The sequence below is a fragment of the Gadus chalcogrammus genome, chromosome 10, assembly GCF_026213295.1.
Source record: "Gadus chalcogrammus isolate NIFS_2021 chromosome 10, NIFS_Gcha_1.0, whole genome shotgun sequence".
Classification (NCBI taxonomy): domain Eukaryota; kingdom Metazoa; phylum Chordata; class Actinopteri; order Gadiformes; family Gadidae; genus Gadus; species Gadus chalcogrammus.
In genome coordinates this window covers 1,176,095-1,194,358 of record NC_079421.1, presented here as the reverse complement: position 1 = coordinate 1,194,358, position 18,264 = coordinate 1,176,095, and the positions used below count along the sequence as shown (strand labels likewise).

The 18,264-nt window shown below is 44.4% G+C and overlaps 1 protein-coding gene across 1 annotated transcript in view; it reads left to right on the top strand.

Moving 5' to 3' along the window:
- Positions 1–16,599, top strand: part of tgfbi (transforming growth factor, beta-induced) — a 21,255-nt gene extending 4,656 nt beyond the window's left edge. The window contains exons 3-17 of the mRNA XM_056600943.1: positions 1,703–1,767; positions 2,267–2,424; positions 3,053–3,217; positions 3,807–3,953; positions 4,504–4,645; positions 4,995–5,207; positions 5,477–5,614; positions 5,880–6,022; positions 9,541–9,677; positions 10,918–11,048; positions 12,134–12,258; positions 12,693–12,795; positions 14,916–14,992; positions 15,307–15,331; positions 15,859–16,599. Coding sequence (XP_056456918.1) covers positions 1,703–1,767; positions 2,267–2,424; positions 3,053–3,217; positions 3,807–3,953; positions 4,504–4,645; positions 4,995–5,207; positions 5,477–5,614; positions 5,880–6,022; positions 9,541–9,677; positions 10,918–11,048; positions 12,134–12,258; positions 12,693–12,795; positions 14,916–14,992; positions 15,307–15,331; positions 15,859–15,920 — 1,831 coding nt within the window. The 3' untranslated portion in view covers positions 15,921–16,599. The remainder of the gene's footprint in view (positions 1–1,702; positions 1,768–2,266; positions 2,425–3,052; positions 3,218–3,806; positions 3,954–4,503; positions 4,646–4,994; positions 5,208–5,476; positions 5,615–5,879; positions 6,023–9,540; positions 9,678–10,917; positions 11,049–12,133; positions 12,259–12,692; positions 12,796–14,915; positions 14,993–15,306; positions 15,332–15,858) is intronic.
- The last annotated feature ends 1,665 nt before the right edge of the window (positions 16,600–18,264 follow it).

The window sequence follows — 18,264 nt, the reverse complement described above, 5'->3', positions numbered from 1 at the left end:
CTCTAACCTTCGTCCCTCCCTCCCTCCCCCCTCCACCTCTCCCTTTACCTCACCCAGTCTCCCATCTCTTTTCTTCATCATTATTAATCCCCATCTCTCCCTCCTACCCCTTCTTCATCCTCTCTTCCTCTACCTCCCCCGTCCCTTCCGACCCCCCCTTCCCTCGACATCTTCAAAACATTCCTACCCCCTCACAGGAGCTGATTGCTGACATCTTTGCAGTGTGTGTGTGTGTGTGTGTGTGTGTGTGTGTGTCTTGACATGTGGGCTGTTTACAGTATTTTTCCATCCTGTGATCTTGGCGTGTAGCGTATGGATGCCGTGCTCAAGGGGAACCCAGCAGTGCATGCTTTTGTGCACGTGTGTGTGTGTGTGTGTGTGTGTGTGTGTGTGTGTGTGTGTGTGTGTGTGTGTGCGTGTGTGTGTCTGTGTCAGTGTGTGTGTGATGCTTTGAGCAGATATATGGCCTCATGAGAGCAAGATGTTCACATGTTGGGGGGGTCCTAGTGTCTTTAATCGTTATCAGTTACACTCTTTTATCTTCATCTAGTTGTTTACTATGGTTTCTTAAGCATTCATATTTTAAACTCATAATAGTTTCCCATTGCTGCAATGAGATAATATAAGGTAGTTTAAGTAAGGTCATCTAGATTCATCAAACAGTAGTGTTTATAGATGAAGTCTAGTTAAAGTCATTCAATCTTTGAATATATAATAACTGTTATGGTATTGCTTTCCGATATGATATGAAATTCTGATAAAGTAATTCGCAAAATTCACTACAGCGCACCCTTATTAAATCAAGATCTATGTTTCTAAAGTTACAAATCCAAAATATATTCCAAATACTGGAAAACATCACTCCTGAAAGGTTGTTCCAGATCGTTTCAGATAATTCCATTTCAAAAGAAATTCTTATCTTAGCCAATGCCTCTCCAGTATATAAACCAGCACACACAGACTAATAACAGCCAGACTGCGTTTTTGCCTCTTAAACATTACAAAGGACCGTATAGGAATGAGTGGAGGCAGGAGGGTCCCTTCGGCTCCAGCAGCCATGAGCCAGACACCCAGGGGTAGAAAGCTGGTCTCCCCGGCCCAGCTGGTGTTGTGGTCTGGAGCTCCTGGGTCTGCTCACCGCAAGTCTCCCCAGGAGACCCCCACGCCACTGGGTTACCTTCTGCAGAGTCCTCCGCCTTCCTGGAGGAAATTAGTATTTATGAGTCACCCCAGAGAGAGAGAGAGAGAGAGAGAGAGAGAGAGAGAGAGAGAGAGAGAGAGAGAGAGAGAGAGAGAGAGAGAGAGAGAGAGAGAGAGAGAGAGAGAGAGAGAGATTGTGTGTCCCCCATTGGCAGATTTGGATTGTATTGGATCGAATCAGATATTGCAATATTAAAGTGTATTTGATTTCCAGCGGTGTACAAGATGCTGAATAATTTGTTAGTGCACAGCTGGGTTCTGTTAGTCAGAGCATTTTACAGAAACCCTTACGGCAAGGGCCAGTATTCGGCAAAATGGCCATCCTCCGGAATCTAACCCGCGCCGTTCGGTATAATCGATGCCACCTTTCCATGTATGTGATGACGGGGATGGATAGATAAGTTCATCACGTTGTCACGGTTTGGTTTCTATGAGATTGTACGATTTCTACGCTGAGGTTGGTGTGGTGTGTGTTGACCTTTTGTTCACATTCTGTCCGCAGGGTGATCAGCTACGAGTGTTGCCCTGGTTACGAGAAGATGCCCGGAGAAAAGGGTTGCCCTGCTGGTGAGAGAGTGTATTACAGGGCTGCTTTATATTAGATTATATTTTAGGAGATTATATCATATCACACTACACTATAATCAAACTATATGACGTTATCTGATATTAGATTACATTATATAAAATTAGATGCGGTTATGATCAGATTTAATTAGATAACATTCAACTCAATAAAATTTGATCAGATTACATTATATTAGGTCCCATTTGATCAGATGAGATCAAATGAGATAGATGAGGATAAAATCGGATCATATTATGTTAGATTAGGTTGAATCTCATCAGATGTTATATCATGTAAATTCAAATTAGATTACACTAGGTTGGATTACATTAGGTAACAACAATAAAATATGAAAAGAAACTGATTAAATTAGACTAATCCGGTTTTATTCTATCAGATTAGATCAGAATAGGATATTCTTCAGTAGATGACATTCTACGCGATCAGATTACGTTGGATTATATGAGATAACGGTTTGATCCCCCTCCCTCGACCCAGCACTCCCCCTGGTGGACATATACAACACCCTGGGCGTGGCCGGAGCGTCCACCACCCAGATGTACACCGACAGGGCCAACCTGAAGGAGGAGATCGACGGCCCGGGCAGCGTCACCTTCTTCGCCCCCAGCAACACGGCCTGGTCCGCCCTGCCCCATGTAAGTATCACCCCCCCCTCTCAAATGTGTGTGTGTGTGTGTGTGTGTGTGTGTGTGTGTGTGTGTGTGTGTGTGTGTGTGTGTGTGTGTGTGTGTGTGTGTGTGTGTGTGTGTGTGTGTGTGTGTGAAAGCCTGTTTGTTAGTACACGTCAGTGTTGCCAGTTACCTTGAAAAAGTAATCTGATTACTAGTTCCTCCTTAAAATAGTAACTTAGTTACTTTACTGATTACTTGATTTTAAAAGTAACTAAGTTAGATTACAAGTTACTTTATTAGTTACATTTAGCTGCGACAACACCCCCTGCCGCCTCAAAATAAAAAATTACAACCGGTTTTTACCAATATTAACTTTTTGCCCCCCATGTCAACAATTGTTCTTCCACCCCTCCCCTCGGCAACAATTGTTCTTCCCTTAACTCCTTAAAGGTGTACCGTCCCGTTCAGCCATTTTCTAATGCAAGAGAGATTAGGCTACGGCCTCAAGCTTGTTTCGCCGCAAATGGAAATGGAGTTGTTGTTCTAAATGATTGCACAACGCAAATGAAGCGCACTTCCCCTATTTAAGAAAATGGAGAAAGGCTTCCCCTTTAACCCCCTCCGTGTTCTGCGTTTGCGTCTCCCCCTTCAGGAGATCCTAGATGCTCTGGTGAGCAACGTGAACATCGAGCTGCTCAACGCCCTCCACTACCACATGGTCGACCGCAGGCTGACCAGTGAGGACCTCAAGCACGGCTCCTCCTTCACCTCCATGTACCAGGACTTTGACGTGCACATCCATCACTACCCCAACGGGGTGAGGAGATCCACGGGGAGGGGGAGGCGAGGGGGGGGGAGGTCATTCCAATTGGAATATGCTCAGGCTCATTGAAACCCGTGGTAGCCAGTAACTGTAGAGTTCAACTGATTTAAAATAAATAGAAGTATAAATAAATAAAGTATTTGATTATCAAATGAATCGATATCCAGTCTGACAAAATTACTGGATAGACAGTAAGCAAGCCTGACAGATACATTTAGATGTTTTTATCCAAAGCGACTTACATCAAGCAGTTAGGGTTAAGTGTCTTGCATAAGCTCACCTCGACACTCATTTAGGAGGTATCGGGGATCAAACTAGCAACCTTCCGGTTACAAGTAAACCCGCTCTACCATCTGAGCTTAGCCAACTGCCCAGAGGCGGGTCGCTAGACAGATGGATGGATAAATAAATAAATAGATACTCAGAAAGACAGATAGATACATCGGAAGAGGGATACAGAGATATGCAAATTGATAGATAGGTAGATAGAAAGATTGAGCGATAGCTAGGTAGGTAGACCAATCGATAGATATACAGGCAAACAAATCGATGGACAGACTGACCCCATAGTTCTTTCCTGCAGATCGTGACGGTGAACTGCGCACGGCTGATCAAGACCGACCAGCACGCCACCAACGGGATAGTGCACGTGGTGGACCGCGTCATCACAGCCATCTCCAACAACGTCCACAGCTTCATCGATACCGACGACGACCTGGAGACCCTGCGCGTGAGTGTTGCCCAAACCGACGAACGCAGACCCATCGATCCCTCAACCAACAGTCGACGAGTCAAGCAGCCATTTATTGCTCTGTTTTATCAATCGTTCAGGAAAGGCTGGCATATAAGCTATTGATATTTGAGGGTTGGACAACAGATCTAAATAAGCCTTGTGGCTATAATCTGGCTCAAGTATATAAATGTGCATTGGCCCTAAATAAACGTAAAATAGGAACTGACTCAGGATTTACAGCCACTGTCAAACTTCACTCAGACATTTTTATTAGTTGCAGATGTTGGGTTAAAACAATGTGTGTGTGTGTGTGTGTGTGTGTGTGTGTGTGTGTGTGTGTGTGTGTGTGTGTGTGTGTGTGTGTGTGTGTGTGTGTGTGAGAGGTTGTGGGTTGTAAGCATTTTCTGACCTAAGAATGACATTGGACAAAAAAAGCGTAAGCTTACTGTGGTCTCAGTGCTATGTATGTGTGTGTGTGTGTGTGTGTGTCTGTGTCTGTGTCTGTGTCTGTGTGTGTGTGTGTGTGTGCTTGTGTGTTCATGTGTAGACGGCCTTGGCAGCTGCAGGGATGACCGCCATGCTGGAGAGTGAGGGGCAGTACACGTTGTTCGCCCCGACCAACGAAGCCTTCGAGAAGATCCCCCCAGACACCCTGAACCGCATCCTGGGAGACCCCGTGGCTCTGAGAGGTGACTAGAGCCGTGACGGCGGCGGAGGACTGCTTCTCATCACTGCACAGTGTGGCGCTGCTTCCTCCGGCGATAGTTTGGTTTTCCGATTGAAGCCAGTGCACACAAAACCACGCGTACACACGCGTACACATATTGGACAGTGCACGTACACAAAGCAAGCACACATTCAGTTTTGACTGATCACGCACGAATACAACAAATACACACACACACTGGCACATGCATCCAGTAAATAGAGACTGATTATTTACACCAAGAGGTACGCCCGGATAAGCTAAGACTGATTAAATAACGACACAAACAGACACACTCACCTTTGCACACTCCCCCCCCCCCTCCCCCCCAGACCTGCTCAACTACCACATCCTCAAGCACATGCAGTGCGCCGAGTCCATCGTCACGGGCATGCCCATGGAGACCATGCAGGGCACGGTCCTGGAGGTGGGCTGCGACGGAGATCACATGACCCTCAACGGCAAAGCCATCATCACCAAGACCGACCAGCTGGGGACCAACGGCGTCATCCACTACATCAACGAGCTGCTCATCCCCGACTCAGGTATGAGCGCCCTGCGTATCCAAAGGGACGTACCGTAGTGTTTAAGGCCGGAGCGGGAGGGTCTAGGAAAGGAAGCCTAGAGGTTTGGCTGCAGGCCTCGGGGATCGAACCGAGTACCTTTCCGCTGGGAAAGTTACTGCTGAAGTAGAAGTAGTAAGTAGTTGGAAGTACAAGCTTGTTGTAATAGTAGATAGTAGTAGTAGTAGTAGTAGTAGTAGCAGTAGCAGTGGGTGTCGTCTTTAACGGGTTCGTGTCGTCCTTCCCTTTAGCTAAGACCCTGTTGGAGCTGATGGAGGGCTCCACAGTGACCAAGGCCCAGCAAATGTTTGTGGACACTGGCCTAGGACCCCTTCTGTCTGGGAGCGAGGCCCTGACAATGCTGGCCCCCCAGGACGATGCCTTCAAAGGTCCGGCCCCCCTCCTCTCTCTCTCTCCATTTTTGTGTGCTTGTGTGTATCCTAGTCTGTTATATTGTGCTAACCCTATCTAACCAAACTTTATGCTGTGCTAACCATATGTCGTGCTAACCTTATATACTCTAATCCTATGTCGAGCTAGCTCTGTTGTGCTTACCCTATGTACCCTAACTTTATGTGATGCTAACCATATGTAATCTATCCCTACGTTGTGCTAACTGAATGTATCCCAACCCCTGATGCTGTGTGGTTTTAGGGAGCATGACGATGGACGGAGAGATGAAGAAGTTGATGAACAACCATCTCCTGAAGACCCAGCTGAGCTCCAAGTCTCTCTACCACGGCCAGGAGCTGGACACCCTAGGAGGGCTCAAGCTCAGGGTGTTCGTGTACCGCAACGTACGTAGAAACCTCTCCGCAAATCCATCACCACAATGTCATATTAAATTTGCAGAAATAGACTTCAACCCAGTGGGGCTAAAATACACAACAGGACGAGCTGTGCATTTGGATTAGTCATTCGTTTTTCTGTCCCTCTGTTTGCATTTCTCCCGATCTCTCAATATCGCCCATTTCCATCTCCCTTTTTCTCTCTCTCCCTATATCCCTCTCTCTTTGTATTTCCTCCTCTCCGACTCACCCTTTCTTTCCCTTGCGTTACGGAACCCCTCCTGGATGGGTCTCCTCTGCTGCTTCTCGTTAGGTTTGTCCTCGGTCTTTGATGCTTGTTGGAAACGGTAGACAGTTTTAGGAGAAATGGTGCCCTTTGTCTTTCTCAGGAGTATCGGTTGTAGTGTTGACGTCTGCTTATTGTAAGGGACTTTGGGCTTGTTCTCACAGACTTGCTTGTTTGCTTGGTTATTTGGTGAGATCTGGTGATCTGACTGATCGTCAGTCAAACAGGAAGACGTTCTCCTAATGCCAGAAACCCGTTGGGAAGGCTGACTTTCCAAGAGTGGATGTCATGTTATGCATCAGTCTGACAAGCCTTTTGATGTGGTCGAATTGGTAATTATTCCGTCATTCATTCATTTATTTTCTTTATGAGGTAGCTAGAAAAATGAATGAGAGAATTATGGCCGACAGGAAACCGTCTGGTTAACCAAAGACTGGAAGACAAGACTTGGGGGAGACTTAGCTCAGCTTGAGTTTGTAACCAGAAGGTTGCTAGGCCAATCCAAGGCTCCTCCTAGCTTAGTATCGAGGTGTCGCTGAGCAAGACATCTAACCCTAGCCCTAACCCTAACCCTAACTGTTCCCGATGAGCTGGCTGTCGCCTTGCATGGTTGACTCCCCCGTCTCTATGTGAATGTGTGATTGAATGGTTGTGACTTTGGAATAGTAACTTAGGGTAAAAGCGTCTGCTAAATGTAAATGTAAAAGACAACATAACCTACTTTGATCGTCACGATGACATGGTGTTTTTCTTTGCCCTGTGAGTTGGTTAAATTATCTGCTGCGCTAGATTACCGACATTAACAACATTTATTTCCAGAAATGGGACACATTTTTATTGGTGACATAAGAGTTACATTTACCTTGAGGCACAATACAAAAAATGTGTGGCTGTACTGTATGTACTGTATGTACTGTACACCAGTCCAGGCATTGAATCATATTTGACAATTGTGCAGGACTTTCTCAAACCATATTCACATGCAACTCAATCTTTGGTTGAAAGAGTTTGTCAGTTCGTTTTTTTCCGTAACCTGTTAAAGAAGTATTTTCGTATGCCCAAGGCCAACCTTATTGACATAACTTGATAAATCTTTTGGGATTTTTAGAGGACGGTTTAACTCTGTTAGACACTTTGAAGTGGCCTGTGAAATGTTACTTCTAATCCCCATCCCCATAACCATGTGCCTTGAATTTCAGCTCCAGCAGGAACAGAACCACAAAGAACCACAGTTACCCTGGTGGTGTCAATGCCAAGAACGTCTCATTATATGCTTGTTTATTTATTTGACATAAGCTTTATTCCATTATTTTTTTTATCTTAGAAGCAACTGCTTTGATTACGCAGCTTCTTCCGTGGAAATAAGCTCATTATCTACCCATGTCTACCGTTGCAGCGTTGATTAGATAGGGGATTCATGTGCCAAGGCTCCGGGGACGGAGCAGGAAAACATTTCCTTTAACAGCGCGGCGGCCATACCAACGGCTTTAATTTGGTCTTTAAAACCCAACCCACGTTTTTTTCCATTTGACAATTTCTTTCTTCTTTCAGATGCAAGCCGATAGGCTTATAAATTAACTAGTATTTTTTATATAATGCTGGAAAAAGATAAGGATTGCATCGTAATGTGACAATTTAAGTGAATATTTAAAAGAAAATCCTGATTTTTCTTTTGGTGAACCCTCAACGTTTCAAAGCTACCTTTTGCGTAGCTTCCTTCATCGTATCTTTTTCCCCAGCTACTGTTAGCGCCTTCCGTCATCTTGCTTACTCCTCGATGCTACAATGCATTCTAGCTAGAGAAGACATTCCAAGCTCTGAAGCTTAGGAAACCAACAGGAGGCGGACATAGCTTTTAAGATGTTGGAGAATCCCAGTGCGGGGATCTGCGCTGTGTCGTAGCAGCCCACAAGAAGAGAGGTTCCGCGCTGTTCACGGCTCTCCTGGGCGTCAGAGGGCATCATGTTACCACTCATTAATGAGCACTGCAGCCAACAACATACTTCCTCCGTCCCAAGTCTGCTAATCCTTTCCAGACTCTGTGTGTCTGTGTCTGTGTGTGTGTGTGTCTGTGTGTCTGTGTGTGTGTGTGGGGGTCTACAGTGTGTGGGTGAGTGTGTTTTATTACCGACAAGCATGACAAAATGGACACCAGTGTTCACCACAGGAGCAGCCGTGACCCCTCTCTGGCCTCTCACTACTGCTTTGTTTCTGAGACGATGGGATCCTTAGCTCTCTTTCAGGAAGAGACGCACCACAGTGCAGTGCAGAGACAGGAGGAGGTTACCCGGCCAAAAACCCACTTAGTTAAAATATATATATAATATATACTTGAAGTACACAATGGAGCAGAAGGTAGAAAGTGTACTAGGGACTGTACTATTTAGTAGATGTTGGTTTTCCAAAGGAACGTACAGTGAATCCTATTTTAGATGCATTCATTACATTCATTCATTAAGAAGCAGGTAGTTGGTTTGGAATCTCATTCAAAAGGACTTCTAAGGTTAAGCAGCGGATATTGGGGAATGAACCCCGAACCTTTTGGCTGGGAACAACATAACCCTCAGACTGTGTCCTCGATCATCTTGGCCCCTATCCTAGAGTGTCATTTTCTAAGCTAACCTGTTTCGTCATCTCTTTATTTGGGATGTTATTTTGGCGACAGTATTAAAGAACCTTACAAGGAGTTGAGGGAAAGACTTGGCAACTTGTTATTGCCTGAAATAAAGACTACATTACTTAGCCCTTTATTACCTCTCGTTGTGTTCAGTCTTGTTGAAGTCTGAATGATTGCAGTCTTTTGGGGGGGGGGAGGGGGGGGTTATTTGCTTGTGCCAATATCACGTCTGATCTGAACATCGGTCCCTGTTTATATAGTTTTAATTGACCATGGCTCCTTACAGACATTGATTGATATCCAATGTGAAATTATAATTATGTACTATTGAAGATATTGAAAAAAATTCCATTGCAATTTGCAAGTAATCAAACATTAGCACTCATAAGGACACCTGGTTGAAGAGGTTAACAATACATCAATGTTTTGACACCCCGATGTAGATAAAGTTAGCTATTGGTTCACATTTGCATCCCTAGACATAACCCTAATCTGACGCAAAATACGTACAACGAGCCAAGAGACCTGTCAATCGACCAATCCGCCTCATCGGGTGCATCTGAAGCTACGAATGACCTCTGAGTGGTTTGACCTTGATGCCTTGGTTCCCGTGTCTCTGTCCAGAACCTATGCATAGAGAACGCCTGCATCGCAGCCCACGACAAGATGGGCCGCTTCGCCAGCATGTTGACTGTGGACAAGGTCCTCACCCCACCAACTGGAACCATCATGGATGTCCTGAAGGCAGACGACCGGTTCAGGTATGGAGCAGTCGACCAGATCTAGAGCTCATTTTCTGTTTTTTTGTTTTTTCTGAGGGTTAGTGCGGGTTTAGGTCAGGGCAGGATGACCAGCAGGGTTGGTCATTTACTACTCTGTCATAAAAGCGCAAAGTTTATATTATTTTGGTATGAAGAATGCCCCCCCCCCCAGGTGTCTTTATGGCTGTTTTATGGTCTTTCCGGTAATTATTGTAGAGTGAGGTTTTAACAGCATCGTTCCTTGACCCTCGGGTCAGGGCACATGCACAGCTGCCTTGGATTTTCTTTTCATTTCACTTTCCCTGTGTTGTTGTCCTCATAAAGTGAGGGTTAGGGTTAGGTAACCCTAACCCTAACCCTAACCTCAGGAAAAAAGTCTTTATGGTTGACCCGACAACGTTGTTGGTTGGTAGTGGTTTGACTTTGGATCGGTTAGAAGACCCAGGAGGATATTTTGTAATCACACAACTTATTGTTTGGACGTATTATCTGCGGCAATGACGCGTCTCTAGTCTGTTTGGTTGTTGAACTGTTAAAATAAAACATAAATTATCTTTGAGGTGTTGTGTGTTGGTGGTTTACAGCAGTAAGAGAACGGTGAGGGAAGATAAGTGTTTATATATAATAAATTATAAACACTCTGTTGTGTATTGCCTCTACAAGATAATAATTACACTGCATTTTGGAGTGTAATTATCTTTAAGAGCTCAACTAGCTGTTAAAATCCGACAAAAAACCCACGATAACGTTAAATCCTAATAAAGGTCTGGCCCTCTAATTTTGGAGTAAACTCACCATGCTTTGATCCTTTAATATTCATGAGACAAGACATAATCACACGGGGCTGTGCAGTATGCCTACACTTACACACTTCCCCAATAGAGAAAGTAGGATTTACATTGTTTAATTTCCCCAGTTAAAAAGCAAATGAGGGCATAAAGTAAAGACAGTTTTAGTCCCAGCCCACTGAAAGTAAAAACCCATTGATACATTCTTACCAAATTGCATCATTACTACTACTACCTTAAAGATATATATATTTTACTAGTAGGCTATTGCTAATCACTGCCTGTCTCTTAACAGGTTTTTTTTGGTCCATATTCTGTTCTGAATGTGCCGTCATGTGAATTGCTATGCGACTGAAAAACATGGATTTCTATGCAACTGAAGAACTAGAATTTCTTTGGGGATCATCTTTTTATCTAAAGCGAAACTTTCCTCTCTGTATCTGTGTCTCCAGTCTGCTGACAGGGGCCCTCCAGACTGCTGGTATGACGGAGCTGATGAACCAACAGAAACTGCTGACCGTCTTTGCTCCTACCAACGACGCTTTCAACACTATTCCCAGACCTGAGCTCAACAGACTCCTGCGTAAGTCCACCACCGGGCCACGTCACCCATCGGCGTGTCGGGAGAACGCTGGCTCCTAAACTCTAGATATTTTACTGCAACTCTTTGAGTGAAAAATGAAAAAAAGGGAAAAAGGTATATATATGTATATGAACTTATATTTGACCAGACTGTTGATTTCGACGCCACAGGCAAACTACTGACTACTTCCCTGGAGCATTGATATCACAGGCAGATGTTTATTGGGTCAAACCGATGTGCAGTGGAGCTGATCCACAACAACGTAAGGAGCTGGGGTCGAACCTTCTGACCAAAATCAGTTAAGGAGCCAACGTGGTCCAAGTTGTTCCAGGGCGTCCGGGTTCCCTCTATCCCGACCGGAGCTGAGCTGTGCGGACGGGGTGGGAAACAGTGGATGGGCTTTGTCCAGAAAACCCCAGGGGAGACGCTAGCACTATGGGGGTGGTGGGGTTGGAACAGCGTGGGGCTATGAATGCTTTAAGCATTACTTAATGGAGAAAAGACAGGAAAGGAAAAAGAATAGCGGCACGATATTGTCTTGTGTTGTTTAGCCGCGGGAGCCCGTGCACCGAGGACTCCGGTCGCGCCAAAGGTTTACAGCAGCAGTCCTCCAAGCACGTCAATTTGTATTCCTCAGCCGGGGCAGAACAGCTGGGCGGCTGGCGAGTGCGAGTGCCGTTGTTGTTGTACCCGGAGGAACGAACGTACGATCTGAGCCTAATAAAGGCATTGAGGAGCAGGAATAGAGTCTGTTTAGAGAGCAGTGTCCCGGGGCTATATGGAAATACAGCCTGGAGGAGAGGCTCAGAGCACAGAGTAAATAGGTTGTCCCAAGGTGCTATGAGGGATGTTAGGTTTTTTGTATGACATCATTAACAGCTTTTGTGTATGTGTTTGTGTCTATCTGCCTGTCTGTGTGTCGCCCTGCCTTGCTGCCTGTCTGTCTCCACCTGTCTATCTGCCTGTCTGTCTGTTTGCCTCCCTGTTTTTCCGTCCGTGTCTGGCTGCCTCCCTCCCTCCCTCCCTCCCTCCCTGTCTGTCTGTCTGTCTGCCTGCCTGCCTGTCTGTCTGTCTGCCTGCTCCAGAAAACAGCCAGGGGCTGAGCCGGCTGCTGAGGTTCCACATGGGGGAGGGCATGCTGGTGAGCGGGGGAGTGACGTCCCACACCCGAATGCAGCCGCTGCTGGGAGAGAGGCTGGAGATGGGAATGGTAGGACCCCCCCCCCCCCCTTTTCTCAGTGATGTTCAAAATATGTTTTGTATATCTTGAAAGTGTGGCTCATGATCTATTTTTAAAGTATTGTGCATAGCATGTAATAATAATAATAATAATTATAATAATGATTGATTGAATTTATGTAGCGCTTTTCTAGACCCTCAAAGACGCTTTACAGGGAAGGGGGGGCCTCACTCACCACCACCAGTGTGTAGCACTGTACAATGCTGTGATATCAAACTGGTTCTCTGCATAACCCCACGGCGTACGGTGAAGCCCAAGTGTTTATCTTGAGGCTTGAGTGTGCACATTAAATCCTTCCCGTTTGTTTCCACCATAACTACAGTGTTCAGTGACGCTTGAGTGTGTATATTAACCGTACCTGTTTGCTCGAGAGTGTATATTGAATCTCAGCCGTTTGTTTTCAGCGTAACTACACGGTGTATGTGAACCGGGTGCCCGTGGTGGAGGCGGATCTGATGGCCACCAACGGAGTCGTCCACGCGGTCAACGCCATCATCAAACCCCTCCGTGAGTTCAGACCCATGACATCATAGGATGACATCACTAACCTCAGGAGTATTTCACCGCACCAATACATAATGACATCACTAACATCAAGGCGTATGTCACCGCACCATCACATGATGACATCACTAACCTCACAGAGTATGTCACCGCACCATCACATAATGACATCACTAACATCAAGGAGAATGTCACCTCACCATCACATGATGACATCACTAGCATCAAGGCGTATGTCACCGCACCATCACATGATGACATCACTAACCTCACAGAGTATGTCACCGCACCATCACATGATGACATCACTAACATCAAGGCGTATGTCACCGCACCATCACATGATGACATCACTAACCTCACAGAGTATGTCACCGCACCATCACATGATGACATCACTAACATCAAGGAGAATGTCACCTCACCATTACATGATGACATCACTAGCATCAAGGCGTATGTCACTGCACCATCACATGATGACATCACTAACCTCACAGAGTATGTCACCGCACCATCACATAATGACATCACTAACATCAAGGAGAATGTCACCTCACCATCACATGATGACATCACTAGCATCAAGGCGTATGTCACCGCACCATCACATGATGACATCACTAACCTCACAGAGTATGTCACCGCACCATCACATGATGACATCACTAACATCAAGGCGTATGTCACCGCACCATCACATGATGACATCACTAACCTCACAGAGTATGTCACCGCACCATCACATGATGACATCACTAACATCAAGGAGAATGTCACCTCACCATTACATGATGACATCACTAGCATCAAGGCGTATGTCACTGCACCATCACATGATGACATCACTAACCTCACAGAGTATGTCACCGCACCATCACATGATGACATCACTAACCTCACAGAGTATGTCACGCAACATCACATGATGACATCACTAACCTCACAGAGTATGTCACCGCACCATCACATGATGACATCACTAACATCACAGAGTATGTCACCGCACCATCACATGATGACATCACTAACCTCACAGAGTATGTCACCGCACCATCACATGATGACATCACTAACATCAAGGCGTATGTCACCGCACCATCACATGATGACCTCACTAGCATCAAGGAGAATGTCACCTCACCATCACATGATGACATCACTAGCATCAAGGCGTATGTCTCCACACCATCACATGATGCCATCACTATCACATGATGCTTCACTGTCCTGGTGATAACGAGACGGCTCGCCAGTGATGACGCTCACGCTTACGCGTGTTCCCGACAGTGACTGTTCATGTCCGCTGCGTTGGGAATCTAAAAGTTCTTCACAGCACTTTTTTTTTATCCGATAAAAACCAGTCAGAACTAAACAGAACCTAGTAGGACCAGTTTCAAGTACGAATGCCCTTATTTCCTTGAGGCCTATCAACTACTTTTGCTAATATTTATGAGTAGCACGTTGTATTGCCACTGTATTGAAGGCTACCCCTGCCCTTATCTAGAGCTGGTTAACCAGTACACAACGTTTAAAACGGAGCAAAGTTGATGCCAACAGACGGTTACAACGTCGATGAATAGTAAAGAATGTGATATGATGGTTGATTATTTTATACTGAGTAAAACGGTCATGTTCCGCCATGTTCATGCGCGTCACTAGTAAACCATAAGTCAACAACGGGGCAACTCTGTTATCAGAATTTGGCCCGAGTTGCCTAACGGAAGTAGAATCATAACAGCGTCATGAGGTGGCGTTCATGCAAACTTTCCGACGTCGTGAAAAAGTTTCCTCCATAATTTCCGGCGACGTGAACGCAACATATTACATGTCACATGATGCCACAATCCTTTAGTTGTCACCACACTATCAAATGACATCACACCACAGGTAAGTCACCTGACCACAAGACATCACAAACATGTTGACAGCTTGAGTACATTGGGCTTTTAAAGGGCTCTTCCTATTGTGTTGTATAAAGGCTGTACAAAGGCCATGTGTCTTGGACTAGTTATACTGGGAGGTTCCCAGTGACACAACGGTCAAAAGAGAAATGTAATCCCTTCCCCATTGTTAAGAGGACATTTATTAACCTGCCTTTTTGTGTTGTTTTCACAACCCAGCCCCTAGGGTAGAACGACCTCAATCGGACGGGCCTGCACCACGGGTCAGATCGGCTTCGTCCAGAGTCAGGAAGGCTGTACGTATAACATGGCTATATTATGGCCAGCATTACTGTCGTTTAGGACCCACTAATTACTTATGGGATTTTCTATCTACATAATTATGTTTATTGTGTTTGTTAAAGCCCTTTGTAAACTTTGTTTTAAGCTCTACGAGTATTACGTTTAGATTGATGTACTTTATTCCTAAAAAAAAGCAATATAGAGCTGCTGAAATCAAGTTTATCATTGTTATATCACGTTATAAAAAAATAGGAAGCATTTAGAGGCTGTGGCATAGGACATAACTTATTGGGGTCCATCTAAAGACCGTTTCAATTTCCTCTCACAGTCGGCCTCCCGAGGCTTCAAGAACGGTGAGTCTGCGTCTGTTTGACACGTCAATGAATTAAAAACATATGAGATTAAGAGGAGCCAGAACTCAGAGCACACACGTGTACATATTGAAACAAGAATTATGGGGCTAACCCATGCATTACATTCCATCATACATTAATAGTGTAAGGCTGCGGGCGGACTCCTAAAATGTCTGACTACACCTATCCATACACCTTGGAATTGGAGGTCAGTTTGTACAAAACAAAACTCTCATAGGCCTTTAACCACGCTATCACTATCAGAGACAACATATCTAGAAACTCTCTCGATACCAGAAACTCATAATATATACATTTTTTTCTAATATTTTGTGCAGTTATTTGCATATAATTGCTTTGAATCCTTTAAAATATCTTTCATTCTTTTTACTGCACTCTATTTCTACATCATTCAGAAACATCACCAACATTTCCTGTCTTGGATTAATAAGTACATTTGATGTTACCATACAGAGGCCAAACGTTAACTGTTCAACTGTTTCAATTATGTTTAAATGTGGTTTCAGAGGACCTCTTCCAGAAGGTGATGAACAGTCGCTCCAGCAGAACGATGACGCAAAGACAGTAGAATCTGAAATAAGAGAAATAGCGTCCCCTGCCCCCAAACAGCTGAACTGCCCCCCAACCACCACCAACAACTTCGTCCTAACCACCAATATAGGGAAATCAAGTCGTAAATATTCGTGAACTAGACGTCTTCTATAACCCTGCATGTGGTTAATTTATGGAATAAGGGCTTGTTTATAAATTAGAAAATTGCAAAATGACGCTTAATAAATGTTTTCATTTATTGTTAGCCAAATCAGGGAAAATAGCTATGACCAAACAATAGCCATCAAATTAAGTTTTTAATAGCCTATCTTAAAAGTGTAAATCGAGAAAGTCTTTTTTGTAAAGCATTGTATTTAGCATGTTTGCATGGTTTAAGTTTAGACTATTGAAAAGAGTTAAGAAGAAAAATGTAGCTTGTGGTTTTCATGTAATTCCTAAGTTTCTTTTATTTGATACAGCTGATGATTTCACTCTTCCATGCACATGTCCTATTCATCTGTAAAATACTGTCACTGAAATATCTATGTGTGTATGACCTCGCACAGAATATCAATATGCAATTCTGATTAAAAACGGCAATTTTGTAGTCCCAGATTTCAACGTGGATTAATTTGACCCCTACATCAACATCACAAAGGCGATGTTGAATCGTAGGCAAAAGCACCCCAAGCCATAAAAATAAATAAAATCATGCCCTTTCTCCGTCCGTCAGCAGTTGTCCCGAGCGCAAAGAGTAATAACCATGAGGTTCTGGGATATAGGCCTACTGTATGACATGTTAATGGTGTTCATGTGATGTCAACATCACACACGTCCAAAGGAAATAATACTTGGGCTTGCGGACCTCTGAGTGGGTTTCCTGTGGGTCATGCTTAGCTTGGAGCGCAAACACACACACACACACACACGTGTGTGTGTGTGTGTGTGTGTGTGTGTGTGTGTGTGTGTGTGTGTGTGTGTGTGTGTGTGTGTGTGTGTGTGTGTGTGTGTGTGTGTGTGTGTGTGTGTGTGTGTGTGTGTGTGTGTGTGTGTGTGTGTGTGTGTGTGTGTGTGTGTGTGTGTGTGTGTGTGTTAAGGCTGCATGTTCGGCATGTGTGTATGGAATGTTTGTGTCGAGATCTAGTACATGTGTGCGGGCGTGACGTAGGCTACATGCAACGATTTTAGAATTATCCCTGTGCTTAATTACTTCCAAATAAAATAAGCCCTTAAATAAATTAGTTATTGATGAAGACTTGGCATTCATCTGCGTTCCCAGGCTTGTAGCTCCTCCTCTTGTTTTACAGCCGGAACAGAACCAAAGCCTCGTCTGTTATCGAACACATGTGGCCGACATGTGGTGACACACTGAACCCTACTACACATTATCATTCACCGTGCAAGTTTATATTTCTTTCCATGAGTGACTCAACCGGCTCCGATCTCGGCAACAGAGAATGGGTCCCGATCTGTCTAGACTCCAGATCTCTCTGTACTCTGAACGAAAGAAAAGAGATACGAAGATTATAAATTTCATAGCTACTGGGGCGCACCAAACAAAGGCCAACACAATTTGTTAAGGATTAAAACAGAACAGAAATGTGTATGCTTCATAAACAGCCAAATCCAAGTTGTATTCTTTAATTACGTATAGGAAATATTTCCCCTTTTGTTTTTTACTGCGATCGTGAGATAATAGGTGGGACTGCTGTGTCGGGCGGACAGCCGTGCAGATCCCTTAGGCCTAGTCTATTCTGCAGATGTTTGAGTTCCAGGAAACAGAAGCCGTTCCTCAAACCCGCGGTGACCCACGCAACATCTGCCGGCTGAACTGTCCATTAGTGAGTCCGGTTTCAGCACTACCGTGGCCTACTTTAGGGTTAGTGGTTCTCAGAGAACTTAAAACTGTTTGCCTATAGGCTTTTTAAAGAGATACTATCACACTTATATCGTCCTCATATGAGAGAAAAGCTGGTCACTTTTTGGAGCATGAAGAAAAGCATGAATTATAGATATGCTTACCAAATTATGTTTGCTAGAAATCAATACCAACTCATAATTCCAGTGTGGGGCGTGGCGCGATTAATTTAGGCCCTTTTTCTTTGTTAAGATTTAAAATAAAAAAGGTGCTCTCTGCTGGATACAACTTCTTATACCATACTGCTTTGTGTATTTTCGTATTCTGTAGGCCAATGTCCTTTCTTTCACTGAAGCGACCATCCTCGTAAGTGAAAATGAGGTTAATCTGAGGACATTTGTCCTCAGATGAACCTCTCGTGTTCCTTCCTGTCCCTCTCTTGCTTTTTTATTAAGAATATAAAAAAACATCGACAGTATACACTTTACCAATATACACACAATAAACACTCTAAATTTGATAA